The 22,050-nt window shown below is 38.8% G+C and overlaps 1 protein-coding gene across 1 annotated transcript; it reads left to right on the top strand.

Moving 5' to 3' along the window:
- Window positions 1–201: 201 nt before the first annotated feature.
- LOC122466678 (deleted in malignant brain tumors 1 protein-like) lies at window positions 202–21,768 on the top strand. The gene is made up of 10 exons (XM_043551959.1): window positions 202–262; window positions 1,251–1,565; window positions 2,066–2,087; window positions 7,547–7,554; window positions 9,613–9,763; window positions 10,073–10,284; window positions 11,648–11,820; window positions 12,533–12,921; window positions 15,583–15,885; window positions 21,684–21,768. The coding sequence occupies exons 1-10, from the start codon at window positions 202–204 to the stop codon at window positions 21,766–21,768; spliced, it is 1,719 nt and encodes a 572-aa protein (XP_043407894.1).
- The last annotated feature ends 282 nt before the right edge of the window (window positions 21,769–22,050 follow it).

Raw genomic sequence — 22,050 nt, 5'->3', positions numbered from 1 at the left:
TCCTAGTCAAGACCAGTTCTGCTACCCTTACTCACATGGAGAAGAACCTTACTGCCATACTCTGAAAAAAAAGAGCCAATGATTTTAGAGGACCTTCTTAGGAGGTAAGTTCCTACACTACATGAGTAAGAGTTTAAGAATTGGGCCCAGAAGAAGGAAAAATAATCCTACAAATACTTCTGCACATAAATAATTTGAATCATGCAAGTAGATCCCATTGACTTCAATGGAACTAGTGGTGTGAATAAAGTTACTCGTACATGTAGGTTTTTTGTATTTTGTGTTTTCCCATAACTCTGGCTCTCTGAAGAAAATCTGCCCAGAATTTAAAAAATGTATTAAAATTAGAACTGGAACAGAACCAAAACCATGTATCCAAATATATTTGGCCTCTGGGATCATTTGGATCCCAGTCGAAACTGTGATTTGGGCCCATCTCTAATTTAAAACTGAAGTGTTCTTGCATGCATGTTAGAGCCTTTCCTAGTCAACCTTTCATTGTGTTGATAAATGAAGAAGGTCATAATATTTGGTATGATCTGTTAAAGCTGCCTGAGCGAAGGCCTGCTAAATTAAGGGTGCCTCAACCGATACACCACAATCAAGGCTGTTTCAGTTTTGGACATTTCTACCCAAAGCACATTGCTGAAGATATTAAGCATGCATAGATGCAATTCAAGAGACTTCCTTGTTTTCTTTCTTTCTTTCTTTCTTTCTTTCTTTCTTTCTTTCTTTCTTTCTTTCTTTCTTTCTTTCTTTCTTTCTTTCTTTCTTTCTTTCTTTCTCCTTTTTTGGTTTTGAGTTTACTTTTCTTCCTTTTACATTTTTAAATATTCAGGGAAATGGGTATTTTATAAGACGAAACATGGGAATTATTAATAAATGCATAAAAGATGGAGATGAAAATGGCCAATTTAAGGTAATTTATATTTATGAAAACAAATCTCAGTACCATTGGAATGTTCTCGTTGTTTGAGAGACATAGAGTGGAGAGTTAATTTCTCCAAGACATTTCTTTGTCAATGATAAAGTTTGTGATAGAAAGATATAATCTGTCATATTTTCTCAATTATCAGGAGAGAAGGAGCCCAGTTCTTCCTCTGCAGAACACAAGTATATTTCATTAACTGTAATGGGAATTAAGGGTATCCCCTGTGGTAGGAAAATCAGATTCCAGTAACATGTATGAAAGCATGCCAACGTGAGAAACTTTGTGAATGCTCATTGAGTTGTTTTTCTGTCTTTCAAAGGTGTTTTTGATCTCAGACTGGTGAATGGCCAGAACAGATGTGAGGGCCGTGTTGAAATTTATGCCAATGGAACCTGGGGGACAGTCTGTGATGATTTCTGGGACATAAATGATGCTCAAGTTGTATGCAGGCAGCTTGGCTGTGGATCGGCCATTTCCGCACCAGGAAGTGCCCGATTTGGTCAAGGCAGAGGAAATATTTTCCTGGATGATGTGCAGTGCAGAGGAAATGAATACTTTGTCTGGCAATGTCAACACAGAGGGTGGGGCATACATAACTGTGGCCACAGTGAAGATGCCAGTGTCATTTGTTCAGGTACTGTCTTTTCTCTTATAACTATTTTAGTTAAGAATCAGAGAGCAGGATCTTTTATAAATGTGGAATTCTTGCCATTGGCAATTCCTTCATTTTCTACAAATAGCTTATGACAAAAAGTATGTTAAGATACTATCACACTCTGAGGTGCAATCCAGACCAGGGAGGGGTTGTGTCAGTACCTGCCCTGCAACTTGGAGTGCCGCACAATGCCTTGCTGATGTACTCCCAACCAGACCTACGTCAGCCAGACAGTATGCAGGTCACACCCTGAGTGTTTGTATATAGCCACAGCCCTGGTCCAGCTGCTCTGACCCCAGTAGCCTGTCAGCGACAATGCAGTCACACTCTGGCTTCCAGCAGCCTTGATAACTACTTCCAGGGTGACTCCAATGCACTCCCAGTCCCAGATTTCCCCCCAAAACACGTTTTCTGCATTGTCCAGTCAGAGGTGAAAGTAAGCCGGTACGTGCCAGTACAGTGTACTGGTAAGAAAGTAGCTGAAGCATTCAGTACAACTGGGTAAATTAGGCTAGGTTTAACTGTAGTAATAACAAAAAAATCAGATTTATCACTTGGATTAAATATATTTTACATTCTCTAGAAACAAAATGCTCCCCTTCAGTTTTCAGTTGTAACTTCTTGTCACTGGGAAGATGTTCACGTGATTCCAAATGTTAGCTTTTGAGTGCCATCAGGGTAACTGCTTGCTTCTTATTGGTCAAGTCTCTCGTGTCAGGCGCGCAATTTACAGTAGAAACTAAGTGAAAAAAAATGCTGTCTAAGAAGATGCATGTTCAACAGACCCGAAAGGGTATGTTTAATCGTAAAAGTGAGGAAATGGGGGATTGTCAGTCAGAAAGAACAGCAACAAATGAAGGAGCTGAAAGTCTTCCACAAAAGCGTATGTCTACCCAGCCGGCAGCGCTTTAACGTGGCTGTGTAGTCGCGACTCCAGTGCTAGGAGAGAGCTCTCCCAGCATGTAATAAAACCACCTCCACGAGGGGAATAGCTCCCAGCACTGTAGCACTGTCTACACCAGCACTTTACAGTGCTGAAACTTGCGTCACTCGGGGGAGGGGCGGTGTTTTTTCACACCAGTATTCTAGAATAAAACTAGTATACAGCGACTGTATCCAAGCCATGAAAAGGGATCCATGAAGTTAAGTGTGTAGGAGTGGAGATGGGAAGGGGGGCGTTGCGATAGGACCGTACCAGTAAGAAATTTAAGTTACTTTCACCCCTGTGCCCAGTCCTCTCCTGGACAGTTCAGATATTAGAGGTCCGTTGCCCCAGAAAGGAGTCAATGTGCAAGAGTTTGCTACCTTAATTGGAGTTGTCAAACAATTCAGTTTAAACACACAAGTTTATTTAACTACAAAGAGAAAAGCTTTAAGTGAGTACAAGATTTGATACAAGACAATATTAGACACATGAAGTTTCCTCATCCCTAAATGTAGTTGACTTGAACTTGGTTCTAAGTGAGTTCAATAACTTAGAAAAGGTAACAACTAATTAACAAAAACAATATTTAACAGGCAGTCTAGTCCTTTTTAGATGCACAGTTTCATACATGTTTAACAAATAAAGATCTGTCAGATAAGAATTACTTAATACATCATAGACCTGATGCTCTGTGCTAAATCAGCATAGTTCCACCTGCTGTGCTAAAACAATATTGCTTTTCCTAATAGTAAGCATTTTTAAGTCTTAACGCAATAAGGTGACTGTGCCTCCATGCTGCTGCAAGGAAGGCAAAAAAATCCCGCTGGACCTTTTGCCAGATTGGTCCAACAAACAAAAATTCTTTCCTGATCCCATAATGGGTGATCAATCAGACCCACAGCATCATAAATAACACAACACATACTAAGGGGAGGCTAGGCTGGAGCAAGAGGCTTTTGGAAAAGACTGAGTAAGCTTAATAGATAATGGGGGGGAGGGAACACGAGAGCCAACCAGCTAGCCCATTCCCTCACTTCCCTCCAATGAGGATGGTGGCAGACCTCAGGGGATAGCCCCCTTTCCCAGCTGCCTCAAGCCAGCCCTCTACCCCCACCTCCTGGGTGCTGCCTCCTTCCCCTCTGGTCACTCAGTGTTATTTTCCCCATTGATTGAGGAGAGTGGGCATTCATATTATCATAGAATCATAGAATATCAGGGTTGGAAGGGACCTCAAGAGGTCATCTAGTCCAACCCCCTGCTCAAAGCAGGACCAATCCCCAATTTTTGCCTCAGATCCCTAAATGGCCCTCTCAAGGAATGAACTCACAACCCTGAGTTTAGCAGGCCAATGCTCCAACCACTGAGCTATCCCTGCCCCCATTATCTGAGGGTCTGGCCCCATATTTTTATGGGTAATTTCATACTCTGTTTAAATTTGGAACATACAAATCCCCTCATTATTCATTAACCATTTATGCATTATTATAAAACTTGCCCATTTAATTGAAATTCCTTCTACTGTCTACTGGCAAAGAAGAAATAAAAATGGATAACAGAAAGAATGGCAACCCTAAATATTTGGTTCATCCCAGCAACTTCATAAAATATATATTCTCTATGTTAACCAGAGAGTATCTGAGACAAATTTACCAGTAATTGTTCTTACCGCATTGAAAAGAGTAACAAGAAGCATGACATCCTGTATTTTGGTAATTGCCATTGCTTGAAAACAGATCAGTCATTCTGTTTGAATAGGTTATAAATGTGTGATAGCCACCAGCACAAATTCTTCCCAGTAAAGTAGATACAGATGGCTGTTGCGCATAGATTTTAATAAAAACGTAAAGGCAGCCGCTGTGCTCCGCCAGTCTGGAGAGGGAAAGTTAGACTGTATTAGTAATATATCCTTTTGACTATCAGTCAAAACACTGTGGTTGAAAGTGCCTCGGACATTGTTGGCCTTCAGTCTACACTAGCCCAACCTCTCATTGCATACATGCAGGTAAATGCTTGCCTATCACATTTGCTACATTCTTGGCACACTGGACTGTTTGTGCAGGCAGAAGTGACAGCTTACACACGGACAAGGAGAACTATGTTTCGGAAATGTGGCCCTTAGTGATAACTATGCTACCTTATGGAGAAGGGCAACAATAATGATCAGGGGTATCGATCAGCAGGAGTATACAATTTTTATAGTGGGGGTCTGAGAGCCATTGAACCAAACTGTAAACCCCGTATATCACGGAAATCATTTCAAGCCAGGGAGTGCGGCAGCCCCCCTCGTTCCAGCACCTATGTCGGTCAGCTTCCATATGAGGAGAGATTAAAAAGACTGGGACAGTTCAGCTTAGAAAGGGGGCGAGCAAGGGAGAATAGGATCGGTGTCTATGCAGTCATGAACGATATGGAGGAAGTGAATAGGGAAGTGTTAGTTACCCCTTCACATAATACAAGAACCAGGGGTCACCCAATGAAATTAATAGGCAGCAGGTTTAAAACTAACAGAAGGAAGTACTTCTTCATACAATGCACGGTCAACCTGGAACTCATTGCCAGAGAATGTTGTGAAGGCAAGAACTATAACTGGGTTAAAAAAATTGGATAAATTAATGAAGGATAGGTTCATTAATGGCTATTAGCCATTGGTCAAGGAACAACCCCATGCTCCAGGTGCCCCTAAACCTTCAACTGCCAGAAGCTGGGACTGGAGAACAGGGATGGATCATTCGAAATTGCCCTGTTTTGTTCATTTCCTCTGAAGCATCTGACAATGGCCACTCTTAGAAGACAGGATACTGGGCTAAATGGACCATTGGTCTGACCCCATATGGCTGTTCTTATGAGATCCAGGCTCAAGTCCCTGCTCTGCCTTGGAGCAGAGACTTGAACCTGGGTTTCCCTCACCAGGTGAGTGCCCCAACCACTAAGCTGTAGAGTCTCTTTCTTCCTAGCTATGGAACTGGATGGAATCACTTTTCAGAGCAGAGCTGTACTATAGGAGACATAAGCTCCTGCCAGTGAACTTATTAACTGAGCTCAATCCAGCCTTTTCACTTGCTCACCAGACATTTTTTTTAAAAAAAGTACTTTACCTCTCTCTTCCATCTGTAAAATGGGGATAAGAATACTTACATTTTTTGTAAAGTGCTTTGAGATCTAATGATGAAAAGTGCTACATAAGCACTTGGTGGTAATGTCATTATTATTACTTTCATGACAGACTTAACTTGACCTGTACCTTCAAATGTTTGCAATAAAAAGGTGCATCAATTGCAGTGAAATCTTTCTATGAATCACTTACTGGTCAAAATGCTACCTTATTTATGTGAATTTGACCATGGTGGCTTGTCCTTAATTCATTGGAATATAGCATAAATTGCAAGTGAAAATGAGCTTTGCGGTGTAATCCCCTTTACGTACACATCAGAAAAGCACCATACAATGTTCTGTCATGGCAATCTTTCTTTAAACAGAACTTAGTTGCAGTACAGGGAGAGCCTGCCCACAATGAACTTTGCTCAAGTCCCTTTTTAAAAGTCCCTTACTTCAGTGGGCATCAGATAAATAATAGATATATGAATAAGCTCACATGTATTTTTATGGTTTGCATAGTCTAAAAATGATCAGCCCACTCTACTCCTTGGGAATAACCTCAGCATCGTTTAGATGGCCTGCCTTGAAATTAATTGGAGGATGGAACTGATAGTTAATATCCTTAGAACATTTCTGAATATTAAGGATTTCCTCACAAGATTGAATATATTGATGGCACCAATCCAGCCAAGCACCTCTGCACATGCTTAACTTTAATCACATGTTGGTTACAAGTCAGTGGAATTACTTCCTCGCTTACATTTAAGCACTGTTTTCTATATATTTTTGGTAAAACATTGCCATGTAAAAAAAAAAAATCAAAATCACTAATGAAGTGAGCTGTAGCTCACGAAAGCTTACACTCAAATAAATTTGTTAGTCTCTAAGGTGCCACAAGTCCTCCTTTTCTTTTTGTGAATACAGACTAACACGGCTGCTACTCTGAAAACTAACCTGTGTCTTTCTCTTTTATCTTTCAGATGCAACAACACATGTTAATTGTTAATTGTCTCTTTTTTAACATTTTTTGTTTAGATACCTTTCTCTTTCCCAGTGTTTGCCAATCCAATAAACAGCAGCATTACTGCTCCCAAACAGGGGTACCAGGGAGTGGTGCTGGAACAATGTGTATAGTGGGGGTGCTGAGAGCCATTGAAACAAACTATAAACCCTGTCTATGATGGAAACCACTTCAAGCCAGGGGCTGCGGCCGCACCCCGAGCACCTCTAGGTCAGCACCTATAGCTCCAGGTTCAGGAGTCACTGGCAGAACTAAGTTGTACCAAACAGTTGGTGTAAAGAGAGATGATGGAGCCTCTTGCACGAGGCATTCTACCCTGCTGGCCAGAGGGAACTGGCTGTGAGCAATAAAAGCGAAAGTGTCAGGAACAACTGAAAGAGAGAAATGACTGAATTGATGGGCTTTATATAGGTTGAGGAGTTTGACCACCCCCTACTGATTAAAAATAGATTACAAGATTTTAAAGTACCCTCACAGTTTCTACAAACCTGCACTACTCTTGTATCAGATTTTTGAAGGCTGATCATTATTCTAGCAAAAAAAAAAAATTATAAAAAACTATTTGCCAGAAATCTTTTGCCCAGCTCTAATTATAAATATCCCTCTTCTTAACAAAAATAAAATACATTCCTAGGATGAATTTCTTTCAGGAGCCAACGGACCCACAAAAGAAAATAAAACATTTTAGCCAACATCTTCTCATTGTACTGAGAGATGTCATTTAAAATGTGAAACAGGGCCTAGCAGAAAGGAGTCCTGGTCTATGACTGGGGGTCCTAGGTGCTACAGCAGTACAAAAACCCCAATAATAATTAATCCACATGAATATTCATTTGAGTACTCGTATTGCTTTAAATGGGACTATTGAGGATAGGAAAATTATTTTTGGAAATGTAGGGTTGGAAGGGACTTTGAGAGGCCCTCTAGTCTATACCCTCTGCACTAAGGCAAGATTAAGTATACCTAGACCATTCCTGAGAGATATCCATCTAATCCATTCTTCAAAGCCTCCAATGGTAGGGATTCACATGCATGCATGTTTACATGATTGGGTCCTAAACTGTATTTCTTGTATTTCATTGTATTTCTTAACACTATTAGAATCATAGAATCATAGAATATCAGGGTTGGAAGGGACCTCAGGAGGTCATCTAGTCCAAACCCCTGCTCAAAGCAGGACCAATCCCCAACTAAATCATCCGAGTCAGGGCTTTGTCAAGCCTGACCTTAAAAACTTCAAAGGGAGGAAATTCCACCACCTCCCTAGGTAACGCATTCCAGTGCTTCACCACCCTTCTAGTGAAAAAGTTTTCCCTAATATCCAACTGTTGTTTCCTTCCTCTTCTTCATTGCGGTAATTATACGCAGACAACTAGCTTTTTATCAGCTTTGTGAATTAGACAATTGGATAGAAATATAGTGATGTGTTATTTGCACAATGGATGTGCATGCTTTGTATTCTTTAGTATCATGATTTGCCAGCCTGCCCGTCTGCCATCTCTTTTCCCATCTCTCCATCTACTGTCCTACTTATCCCTTTCTAATTTTCATCCATTCTTTATCTCTCTTCTGTCTGCATTCAATTATACTATCAATTTAGTTTTCTGATTTTATTGGCATTTTCTTGGATATGGCACATTATTCAAAAACTATATATGTCTCTATTAAAGATGTTGCCCATTTAAATATTGTTCTTCTTTTGTATTAATAGTTCCTACTACTACTACTCCAACATGGCTGCCTTCAACAGGTAATTTCATAATTATTTTACTTCTTTATTTGTGTGTTGTACTCTTCTCTACTCACTTATTATAATACACAAGTTATCCACATATTAATGGCACCAGATTCCTTGGACAGGAAAGTAAGTACGGCATGGTGATAAATCTTAGTACTTTTTGCAAGCTGTCTTCAGGCTGAAGGCAATACATTTTTTGAATATCAACTTTTTCTTTCTTTTGGCAGCTAGCATTTCTAAATAGGGACAGAGTAGTACAGTACAATACTATATTTAGGTATTTTTACTTTAAAGGAAACACTTAGGCCCCAATAATGCAAACACATATGTATGTGCTTAACTTGGCTAATGTGACTGGTCCCAATGGCTTCAATGAAACTCTTTATGTCAGTAGAAATAAGCATGTACATGAATGTTTGCAGGATTGGGGCAATAGCTGGATCAAATAAAACAGAGTTACCAGTCAACAAATACATGCACTTAAAGTCAGTTTCTGTGTGCTTCACAGGAGGAAAAATAAAAATCCAATATTTTTTTCTATGAGTTGCTCAAGAAGATAATGACTGTCCTTGTTGTTTTCCCCCTTTTTGTATAAGCAGGGCAGGAGTGGTGCCCCTAGCCTTTGTTTTCCAGAAGCTGGGAATGGGCGACAAGGAATGGATCACTTGGTGATTACCTGTTCCGTTCATTCCCTCTGGGGGCACCTGGCATTGGCCACTGTCGGTAGACAGGATACTGGGCTAGATGGACCTTTGGTCTGACCCAGTATAGCCATTCTTATGTTCTTAAGCCTTCTGTCAATTAAAGCTCTGCATTAAGTAAAAATTGTTACATTCCAAAGTTGGCTGTAGACGCTATTTTCATTCAGACTGTAATTTTTGTTCCCAGTGCACCAGGTGCTTCTTCAGAAAGTTACTTCCAACCTGAATTAAGAACTTAACATTATCAGAGAAAAAAAGCATAATCTTTCTTCCCTGAACATTTTCTTTGGTCCATATTTTCTGTCTTCAATTATATACATTTAGGGCTTAATCTTGAGAGACGCTGAGCATTAAATGAGACTGTGAGTGGGATCCACAGCTCTCGGGATTAGATACTGATCATAGAGCACCTCATTGAAGTTATAGGAGGCTTTCCTTTAACTTTAGCAGGTTTTGGCTTCAACTGATAAATCATATACAAATATATGCAAAAATATATATAAATGACTCATATGTATTTTCTTTTCTTACATTTTATTCTGCAGCAAAATATACTTGTGGTGGTGTCCTTCAGTATTCATCTGGGACATTTCAAAGCCCATTCTATCCTGAAAATTATCCAAACAACGCAGACTGTGTGTGGGAAATAGAAGCAGTGAGCAATTACCGCGTAACACTTTCATTTAGAGATATAGTGTAAGTAAGGCACTAATTGCCTAGTCAATTCATAAGTTCAAAATCATGGAATTTTGAAATTGGTACCCTCTCCATTTCAAGGACATTTCTCACTTGTAAATGACCAGTAAACCTAAAATGAAAATTGTATGAATATAGTATTATTTGTGGTTATTTGTTCAGTCCTGGTTGGTACCATATAAGAAGCAAAATGAAGACAATCTGTCACAAACACTTTGCAGCCGGAAGGGTTTAATGTGAGATTTAGTGGTGACTAGTTAAACAGGAGTTCACAAAATCGTTTACAAAATGTTCATGTTTATTCCCCAGGACAGAAGGTAGTAGATGCCAGTATGATTATATTGAGATATATGATGGGCCACTCCATACCTCTCCTTTACTGGGGAAAATTTGTTCTGGTTCCTATATCACATATACATCGTCCTCAAACTTGATGACAGTTCGATTTCACAGTGACTCAAGTGTCACAAAGAAAGGGTTCCGTGCTGACTACTACTCCATTCCAGCAGATCAGAATACTAGTAAGTTCATGTTTAATACAGAACTTCGCTTTTCAGCAGACAAGCCTATTTACTGACTTTATTTGCTAAATAACTATTTATTAATGTTGTTGAACCACTTCAGTATAGCAAGCACTCACTGTCATCTTTCATACTTTGGGATTATTGACCTATTACTTTCAGTTTTATATTTAAACAAAATCAATGTTTGTTATTATAAAATTTATTATTTTTAGACATTTTCTCTGATATTCAGCCTCAATTTACTTTTTCTTTATATCATCTCATTACTCTTACTTGTGGCCCTTTGTACTACCTAAGTGCTCGTTCTTTATGGGTTTGATCCTAATCCTGATGTAGGCAAAACTCTCATTGCAAGCATGAATGAATTTCATGTCCTCTCCACAGCTCATTAGTTATTATTTATTTGAGCTCAATGCCTGTTTAGCACCTTGCTGGTACACGTTTAGTATTAGAATGATTTATATTTAGAATCATTCCCTCCACTTCCTTTTTCATTTTTGATGCTCTTCCTTGAATTCCCTGCAATTTGTCCACGTCTTCAGCTACAGAGGTGCCCACAAGTGAACTAGAACACCTTCCACAGCCATACAAAGCCTGATCCTTAAGCGCTCATTCAGGCAAGACTCCTATTCTTTTCAATGTGCATTTTGCCCAAGTGAAGACCACAGGATCCAGTCCCCAATGAATGACTATCACTTTGATGTTATTCAGCCTCTGCACATGTATCTCCAAACCCCATATGGCTCATGTAAGGCCATACATGCAAACCCTTGATTCGGCAACCCTTGATTGTATTGAATAGAACATAACTGGTTAGTTCCATTGGCTGATCAGTATAATTCAAGATACCAAATCTGGTCCATAAATTGCTGTCAACAAACACCAATTTCTCTTTACTTTATTGTTCCCTTTGTCTTCACCTCCCATTGCATTTTAGATCATTCTCTCCCAGAAGTACTGAAATGCTTCATTTTATTTGCTTAATAATGGCCCTGGTAATACTGTTCTTAATTTTACTCAAGCAAAATTCCAAGCAACTTCAATAGGACTTTTACTTCACTCCAGAATTTTTTCTACTATGGTAACTGAGATTCATTGATGAGACTCTCTGAGACACAGGAAGCAAAGTTATAATTTGCAGATTTTCATAGTAATAGTAATCCACAGCCGAAACCCACAGGCCGCTGGTGCATCATTCAATATTTATGACGTAATATAGTAAAATCGTGTGGTTTGGCTTATGAACCCCTTCCCCCTCCCAATCTACACACAGAGTAGATAACAGCATCTGTATAGGTTGCAACATTTAATGATTGTATGCCTGAATGCACTAATAATGTATGTTTTATCCACCCACTAGCTCTTCTGTGCTTGCCAGAATACATGCATGCAGTTGTTAGCAGAGCCTATCTCCACTCACAAGGCTACGATGCAGGGGATGTCAGCTTGAATGACCCTTATTGTAAACCAATTGTTACACCAAACTACGTTATATTCAACATACCATACAATGGCTGTGGCACAAGACGAGAGGTATGAAGTTGAATATTTAGCAACCTGAGTAAGTAGGTCTGTGCAAACTGCAGAATTTATTTTGAAAAGGGTCATGAACAGAAACCTGCTTTGGTTCACAGGAGTTACAAGTGAACCAATCACTGCAGGTTCAGATTCATCGAACGCTCCCACCTGTCCTTCCCCTGCCTGCAGGAAACACATCACTTATTGTAGATTGACTTTATGGGGAGTACTGGGGGGACAGGGAAGATAAGTGAACAACCTCAACCCATGTTCATAGACTTTTTTCTAGCATGAGCTGACGTTCATGAAGACTAATAATACTTGGCACTTACATAAGCCACAGTTCAGCAAGGTACCAATTTAAAGCATTCACTTCTATAGTACTTTAGATTAAACACAACTCTAAGTACCTTGCTGAATCAAGACCTTTGTGCATTACATGTTCAAAGCTTTGCATGAATGTAAACTAACTGGGCTGTGTTTGGGTTCAAAGAAACTATTTTTCACATCTCAATGTAATCACCGCATCATACAGCCAACAAAGTTTTTTAAAATGTGTTGTGAATAGAAATAACCAAAGTCACACTTCTTTTCAAAATACTGAAACAACACTTTAAATGCCTGTTATTCTATGGACACATCAAAAGTTTAGTAAGAATAATGGTAATTGTGATGTCAGGCAAAAGTGGACTACATTAGATAATTTTGTATTTAATGTGTCAAACAGGGAAACAACAACACTATCATCTATTCCAACTTGATCAAAGCAATCTCTTCTGGTTACATAATCAAAAGGCAAAAAGATCTTCATTTGCATATCAACTGCAAAATGCTCCAAAATAGATGGATAGAAATAATGTATGTTGCTGAGGATGTTACTGAGGTCAATGAAACTCAGTATGGCAGATACGACGTGAACATTTCATTTTATGAATCACCATCCTTCTCATGGCCAGTGTATGATTCTCCATACTACGTTGACTTGAACCAGAATTTATTCCTTCAAGCTTCAATTCACAGCTCTGACCCAAATCTGGTGTTGTTTTTGGACACGTGTGTTGCATCACCTGATCCCAATGATTTTACAACAGTAACCTATGACATTATGAAGAGTGGGTAAGGACTTTCCCAGCAATAGTTTAGAATGAAACTGTGCATGGAGTACTGTATCTCTTTTGTTTATGCAATAATTTGAATGGGGACAGTGTGAAGTAATTTCAGTTTTCCTTGCCAACAAAGTATTTAAAAAAACTTTTTTGGGAAATCCTGGAAAAAAATGAGAAATCAATAGAAACAATAGAAATGACATTTAGATGATGCAACTCTGCATCTGTGATTCCATTCAAGAATGTAACGTCGTAACTAAAGAGGTAAATTCAGTTCTTATGTAAGCAGCTGTAACCCCAACCTCCGCTGATGTCAGTGGATTTTCACCTGCCCACATCAAGATTGAGTTCAGCCCCAATTAGTTTGTCTATAGAATTCAACTGTATTTTTAAAATATTCTGCTCCATTTTTTAAAAGAAAAAAATTCATTCTTTTGCAGTCCTAGTTTTTTTGGTAGCATACTGTAAATGTTATTTCAAATTACTGTAATTCAATGTTTGGTTCAAATGACTGAAATTTAAGGTTTGATTTTTCCTGCTTTTCTGTATTTTCCCTGCTTTTTAACATCTTTTCAGTTTCTTTTCATGAGTGTTCGGTGTTTTGCAAGTAACACTTAAGAATTTTAATGTCACTTGGATGACCCAGAATTGTTCATCTGTCTTGGCTTAAACCATTTCTTGTGGAAAAGTCAGACTAAAGAATTATAGAAAACAAATTAGATTTAGATCTGGTATGAAAATAAAAATCACTGATCTCATCCAGAATAGCAATCCCTATGGTTCTAAACCCTTCCTGCCAGAATTTCAGTAGACTTCTCCATTATTAGACTCAACACCTTTCTGCATATGAAAGCACAACTCTTTCATGAGCAGGTCCCATTGTCAATGAATATGACTATTTATTGGTGCAATCCTAATTATATATAAATAATGGGGAATAAGAGTGAAATTTCAAAATAATTCAGCCAGAGTAGCATTAGAGCTGCAGAACATAGAGAAGTTAAGTTTTAAAGAAGCCACCTGCATGATAGTTTAAAACCCCCTATCTATTGCAGGAGATGAAAATTAGATATTCAAAACAGCCCTTTTAAGAAATGAGCTGATAACATCATACAATGAAGAAACAGCCAAATCTTTTAAACCTCATATTTATTTAAATTAAAACCCAAAAGGAAATAAATTTTCCATATCTACATTCAAACATATCTTAACCATCTATAGGTGACAGAAGTGTTGGCATGAATATAAAACAACATAGTAACATATGCAGTCTTATAATAATCTCAGTTTATACAAGTTTAATACCTTGTGATCTTTCTTATGCAAATGAGTTTATTAAAATGTGTATAAAATACATTGATGATATGACAACTCTGCAGCTTCTTCTGAGATAAGAGCTGTGTGTTAACAGGTCAGCTAAGTTTTTTTTCGTGGTGGTTAAATTGAATGCACTGGCATGGAACTTTGGCACTTACTCAGGTGAGTCAAGGCTGACAGGAAAGTGAAACATACTAGAATCTTGTTCTGTGAAGTTCCTCTGCAGCTGATTTAGTAGAGATTAGAGTCATTGGAAATGGCGACTTTCTTGCTTCTTGCATCCAAAGCAGAAATCAGAAGAGTGGGAGTGAGTTGGATAAGATGGCAGAGAATGGAAGAAGGAATTTATCATCCTTATTATTCATATCCAGTAGCACCTAGAGAACCCAGTCAGACATCAGGGCCCCACTGTGCTAGGGTGCTGTATAACCATTTAGTATAGAGATGGAGCCTACCCTTCAGAGTAGAGCTGGTAGAAAAAATGTGGACTGAAATTGTTCCTGTCAAAATATAGCTGTTCAGAGCTGAAGAGTTTCATGGCAATGTATCACTTCTGATAGAACTGTCACTGGGAAGGGTTTCTCCGGTGAGACAAAGAGAGACCTAGGCCAAGTGATTAAGGTGTTTGCCTGGACTGTGGGAGACCCAGGACCAAGTCCCTGCTCATGCAGAGCAGGGACTTGACCCTGGGTCTCCCATCTCCTGTGTAACAGCCCTGGCTATTCTGCATTGAGATTCTCTCATGTATGGTTTTTTCATGAAAAAAATTGAAATCTCATTTTTCATCTGCATTGGAACAAAAACAAATTTCAAAACGGTGTCTGAAATAGAATGGTTGTTTTCTGGCCAGCCTCACTTAAGAGCTTAAATCTTGGTTTCATTTTCCCCTTAATAAAAATAAACCCCCTTTGCTTCAGCTGTTCTATAGGGGTCATATACATTGCAGCCTGGAGATCTAAATAAGCAGCCTTGGGCTCATTTCACCTCCAGGGGACCTCTTTGCAACTTGTCCGTCCTGGGCCCCGATCCTACAAAGACTTATGCACAAGTCTAACTTTAAGTATGCAAGTTCAGTAAAACTACTCACACTCTTAGAGTTAGGCATGTACGTAAATACCTTGTTGATTTAGAGACATCAGTATTTATATTTTGCTTTCAGACAAGTCACTACTACTATTTTAACCTCTTTCATTTTCTATTCTTACTATAATTGTATATTTTTCTCTCCCTTTCTGTTGTCAATGAAATTTAAATTTTTTAATTTTTATCTGTGCACATAGGGCATGCTGGATGCCAGTGATTTATTTTTGTGTGGATGCATGAAGACTAATTGTATTTTATTTATTTATTTTAGATGTGTTAGAGACCCTACCTACAGGACATACTATTCATCCTACAGCTCCACAATACGGTTCAAATTTAATGCCTTCAAGTTTATTAACCAATATTCATCAGTTTACCTGCAGTTTAAAATGGTGGTGTGCAGGGTATATGATTATTCTTCCCGATGCTACCAGGGCTGCATAACCAGGTCCAAGAGAGATACCAGCTCTTACCAAGAAGAGGTGGATGTTGTTGTTGGGCCTATTCAGCTTCGGAAAGATGGCACTAAGAACAGGAATTCTGGTAAATTTAAATACACTAAACAAAAGAGAAGGTTAAGTGTGACTATGAGCATTCTCAGTGTGGCCCCCTCCAATGACCAGTCTGGGCAAACTGCAAAGAATAGGGCAGACAATCCCCCAAACTGGTGGTTTATTCCCATAATTAGATTCACCAAGCCAGTAACAAAACAGCTTCTGTACTATGTACCAAGAAGCTAAAATACAGTTTCTTTTAACCAATCCAGCATTTGGCTCCCACCCTGAGAACCAAGTCTATACAGTGAGAGTTACTTTAAACCTTATTCACCATAAAGTTCGACTGCAAAGTTCTACCAATCCCAAGAGATCGGACACTGTTACCTACCATGTCAAGGAATATTTCAGATCTGACCCAAATAAATGCTTACAGCCAATTCTTATTAACTAAACTAAGATTAATTAAAAGAAAAGAAAGTTACTGTGGTTAAAGATGTTTATACATACAGATATGAGTAAAGTTCTTAGGTCAATTTCATAATAGAGATGGTGAGGCTGCTGGTTTGTGAAAATACTTCTAGAATCAGTTCAATAGGTTTTAGTCCAATAGGCAGTCCATGTGTAGAGTTTGTTCAAATTCTTCTGAGAATTTGCAGGGATAGTCCAGGGTACACCTGGAGACCTCAGTCTGGTGAGTTGAACTTCCCCTGACAAAGTTTAAGCATATCTGAGATAAAACAAGATCAGGTCCAAAGCTTCTTTTATGTTCTCTAGCAAGTTGACAGCATCTTGACAGCAGACATCACAGCAAGGGCCATCCCAGATGAAGAATGGGCAGTGTATATTGTTGCTTTGAAGCTAAACTTTTATTTCTTATGTATATCCAGATAAACTAGTTGCACTGATTAGCATAAGGCAATTGCCCATTCAAACAGTTCATAGGTAGTTTACTACAAACATCAAAGAGAAATAAAGACAATATTATTATACCACAAGTTTAATTTAAATGTTAATATCCCCTTTTGATCTCTGAATCAATTGACTATATAATGAAACATTACAGATAGGATCCGAAGTTTAACATTTACAAGCTAATTAGATTACATTGTTAAACTTCTAATAAGATATAGGTAAACACAAACAAATACAATTAGTATCTGCTTCTAATTCTCTAACAATACAGGTTTACATTTTAAGAAGTTTGGCCTATTTAACACGGCTTTGTTAACTATCTACAAGGAATGGTTCTGTTTACCATTTCAGTACTTTTCTAATATGACCTTAAAGGTTGATTTTGGGTCACTTGGCCTGCTTGCTGCTTAACTCTCTCTGGCTCAGTGTCACAATAAGGTTCCGTAAATCACTTTTCATTTCATTTTACAAAATCTTACTTCTGATTTCTAACAGCGCAGCATGCTTTTACTGGTTTAGCAAAAAATCCCTTATAAATATCAGGGACTTGTTTATTGACTAAGAGCATCTACAGATTTGTTCCTTACTTAACACATTTCAAACCCATCATTTTAATCTGCCCAGCTCAGAAATTCTAATTGAATCAATTCTTCAGGAAGAAAGATGCAGTCCATCTCCTTATTATAGCTTCATTGATTTAATTATCCTCAAACTCTTCAAGCATTGTGGTTGTCATGGCTCACCTTGACTATCTCCAGTAACGTGAAACCTCAACCTTCCTTGAAAAGTGATTCCATTCCCTAGCTAGTTATGATGTTTTCTTAATATTGAACGTAAAACATCCCTGTTGGGGGGTCAGTTCATGAAATAGTCTTTACTAATATAAAGATGGATTGTTGTGTCTAGAATGTCTTCTATAAAATAGAGTGAAATTGATTTATTTCTTGACCTGATCTAGAATGTAACTTTACAATTCAAGTTCTGTTTGTCCTGGTGTCTTTGGCAATAACTAGAGCAGAGAACGAACTGAAACCAAAACTCTCTCTCTCAATTCACAGAGCTGGACTATTCTGAACATCAGGAAGACGTGGATTCCCGTGGTTCACTTACTACTACTGCTGGTCATTCCCAGGCTCCATTTATTGTTACGGGTGTGGTGCTTGCAGCTGTTATTTTCACTCTTGTTGGGTTTCTTTTGAAAAGTAAACTGAGGAGACCGATTCCGTACCAGATAATGTGAGACGCTAAAGACACCAGCATCAGGGCATTTATGTAATGATTCAGTTTCTAGCATTTGCACTCAATAACTTTTATACGACAAATCATGCCTTAAAGAAAAAGTATGAAAATGTTACTGTAATGAGGCTACACTCTGAGTTCTGGTAAATTCAGGCTAGAGATGGGCCTGAGGTTAAAACCCCACCTCCAAATAACATGAGAATCTAGGAGAAGTTTGAATCCAGATCCCAACTCTCTAACTTGCTGCGAGTTCCATGGACTTGAATCCCAGCCCCATATCCGGCCCACCAGCTCCCTTCCCCACTATCTAGAACCAGACTTTGCAGCTCAGGACTATCTCTAGTCTAGATAGACCAAAAACTGGGTTCAATTCGTGTTTCACCACAAACATCGTGTGTGATCATGGGTGTGAGACACAGTCTCTCTGGGCTTCAGTTACCCATCTGTAAAATGGAGATAAGAGCACTTTCCTGCCTCACAGGATTGTTGTGTGGAGAAATACATATAAGATTGTGAGATGGGCAGATACTACAGGGAACGGGGCCATACAGGTACTTAAGATAGACAGAGAGTACTTTGTTTTGATAACTTTATATATAATAAAGGGCAGTTTGACATTATTTTTATGTTTACCTTTGACACCTGCCTAGCACATTTCAGTCACTTCTGATCAAGATATTTAGATTCTAATGCAAGTTTTCTCCCTCATAATCCTCCTCTCACTTCCTTTCAAGACCAGTGTTTCTAACATCTCAAATAGTCTGACGTGGAAATTATGGTGAGGAATCAAATGTAATAGATTATGCAAATTTGTAGGATGGGATGATTTCCAGTCTAAAAAAATCTCATATATAAACACAGCAATTTAAAATCAGAAAAGTGTTTACAAAGCAATATTTCTATTTGTGTACTTGCAAATATAATGTCTCTGCATCTCCAGATTACTGCTTTGCAATATGAATAATGTGGTTTGTGATAAAGAAACTTTGGCAAGAACCAATTTGTGTTGTTTTTTTCCATTTCCAAATCAATAAGTGTATTTATTTAGGCTTTTTATAAGAAAATGAGATTTGTTTCTGCCTTTAAACAGAACACAATATTATAGAGAAACTGGTTTTAAGAAGCCAGATATTTAAATGGGATCGGTCACTTATATTTGACTCAGAAATTTTTCTATCATCTTAGTGTGGTTTTTTTTAAACCTGGAAAATGTCAAGATTGCAGTGGGGAACAGAGGAGACTACAAAGGAGCCAGTTGCAGCTCCCTGGGTCCTGGGGCTCTCCCTAATGATGCCAGCTGATTATGGCCCCCAAAGAGCCATCCACCAGCCAAGGATTACGGGACCATATTGGTGCACTGGCCATGCCCACCCCCACCCCCTCTATGTCACCAAATGCAAGGGTCACAGGGACACTAGCATAGGAGCTGGCTGTACCAGCTCTACGCAGTTGGGGACTAGATCCACACCAAGAGAATCATCAGTTAGGGAGATCCAGCAGCTTTCCAGCTTCATGGCAAGCCCAGTGCTGACGAGATTTTCTGATCCCGTATTTTATTAAAGTTATTTCTGTGTAGAGTAGCTGGCCTGAGAACACATACCATGCAGATGGATTCTAGATGCACTTTAAATGTCCCCTGCATTTTTGCAATTTTTTCCTGTAGGTCCAAGCACACGCTCTTTCCCTTACTTTCATTGACTCTAATGAGTCATATGTATATTTTTTATTAGAGAAAGTGCAGTACATGTCAGAATGTAACCACTATGCCCTTCAGCTAGTATATTTTTCTAAATGATTTTCTGATATGGGCAAAGAAATTATTGTAAAAAGGACCTGAATGGAATCTGTTCCTGGTCAATTGTTACATTTTCAAACATTTCAGATGACTTTTGTCTATGAAACCCAAGGTTCCTGCTGATGTCAGTTTTTCAAATTCCCTCCCCTACCCCTAAATTAACTGGTTTGAACTTCCTTTATCAGGAACTATACTTCATAGTGATTGGGGGGGGGGGGGAGGGATTTGTTCTGAGAAAACTGTGTGTGTGAAATGGACCGTGTGTTATTGGTGGGAGAAAAGATCTTTTAAACTTTGTGGACTAGGTAAAATAAATAGGAATAGAATGGAATAAGACTGAGGAATGGTCAATGAGTCTCACACTGCTCTATATAGGTTTAGTTGGCAGTCATGTAGATCTGGCTAGCCATATGGTGCTGGCTATTCTGAAAATACATTACTGTCCTAATATTACTTTTTCATATGAGCAATTGCTTTAGTTGCCACAGGGAAGTTATGTATTAATAGATGGGGCAGTGATCTGGTCTGCATCATAGCAAATGGGAAAGGAAGTGGCCCTGTAGATAGTCTTCATGATGATAAGGTTTGAGAAACCCAGGACTGAAGAAAGAAGATAATAGTACTTCACAGGGTTGAGTATTAATACTTGGAAGACTGTGAAGTGCTCAGGTATTGCAGTAATAGGATTCATCTACATACCTGTAACTGGGGAAGCTCTACTCCTGTCCCGCGATCCTTGCAATCTTGTATGCCTCTAGCCTGTTTACACCTCAATGTGATTTGTTAACATTACCTGATGTATCAATCCTGTGCAGCAGCTCTGTCTACAGCATTTTTCAGATGTCAGCCATTTCTCCAGGGAGATCTCACCCTCCTGAATTCCCTTTTCCCTCGGCTCTGCTAGCACTTACCCCCGGTACTATTTAACTCCTCCTCCCAGCTGATAGGACAATTAGCTCCTTAGCATCCCCAGCCCCATTAGGGAATGAAGTACTGTATTCCTCCATCGAGTCTTCTCTGGGGGGAATTAATCAGAGCTTAAGTGACCAGAGTGCTGGGACAGATGTTGGCTCTCAGCACTTGGATATTGTACCTTAGATACATTTAAAATACACATATACTTACTAGTGATGCTTCTCTATCTGCTGCCAATTCCCTCCCAGAGAAGATCTAAGGATGAAGCCTTATTAGTGAATTGGAACAACTGAACTGCACCAAACACTTGTGCTGGCACAATCATGCTCTTAATTTTTCTATTTCCTTTTCCAGAAAATGTTGGTAATTATTTCATACTTTTTCTTTTGAGATTTGTTTCAGTTTGGGTTCACTTCTTTCTCCTGCATTTTAAATTACTCATGCCTCACAGTCTCCTTGAGAAGGACTCTCTTTATCTCAGTCTGTCTTTTCTCCATTCATGCTTATCTTTGGCTTATCTTTCATTTTGATAAGATTATCTGTGTTCTGTAACTTTTCTAGTTCTCCTACGTTCCTGGCTCCTGCAATGCTTGCCTCTTGCTTTCCTTTTTTGGATTAATTATTCCACAGCATTGTTCATTTTGTTTGCGTTATTGATTGAAGGGGACACGTAGAAACCTTTGTCATGAACTGAGCTGATTGGAGAACATTTGTCATTGTACAAATTTCTTGTTATTTTAATAGTGAATTATTAGACATACTTTCCCCCATTATTTGTTCTGCTGTGGTCATGAGTGCTTCAAAGGATGTGGGTCACTCTCTGCTGGGTGTCTGCTAATATGTTTTTCTAGTGAGATAGACCTCAGGTTGATGATTATAATGATTTGTATAATCAGTAGCTGCTGTGACCTAATGAGCAGGAACTGTGAACAGTTCTTACTTAGAATTATTTCACCTCAGGATAATAATTTCAAAAATGCCTAAATCTCATTTTCAAAAATAACTTAATTTCAGATTTGTAAAGGTTATTGGGTACTTTAGGATGCAGATTGGTGCCTACTTGGATTTACAAAAGCACCGAACTTCCAAAAGTGCCTAACTTCCATTGGTTTCAGAGTAACAGCCGTGTTAGTCTGTATTCGCAAAAAGAAAAGGAGTACTTATGGCACCTTAGAGATTAACCAATTTATTTGAGCATAAGCTTTCGTGAGCTACAGCTCACTTCATCGGATGCATACTGTGGAAAATACAGAAGATATTTTTATACATACAAATCATGAAAAAATGGGTGTTTATCACTACAAAAGGTTTTCTCCCCCCCCCCCCCCGCCCCACTCTCCTGCTGGTAATAGCTTTTGTAAAATGATCACTCTCCTTACAA

This window comes from Chelonia mydas, chromosome 7 (assembly GCF_015237465.2).
Source record: "Chelonia mydas isolate rCheMyd1 chromosome 7, rCheMyd1.pri.v2, whole genome shotgun sequence".
NCBI classification, from domain to species: domain Eukaryota; kingdom Metazoa; phylum Chordata; order Testudines; family Cheloniidae; genus Chelonia; species Chelonia mydas.
The sequence above is the reverse complement of the archived record's forward strand: the minus strand, read 5'-3'. Positions and strand labels throughout refer to the sequence as shown.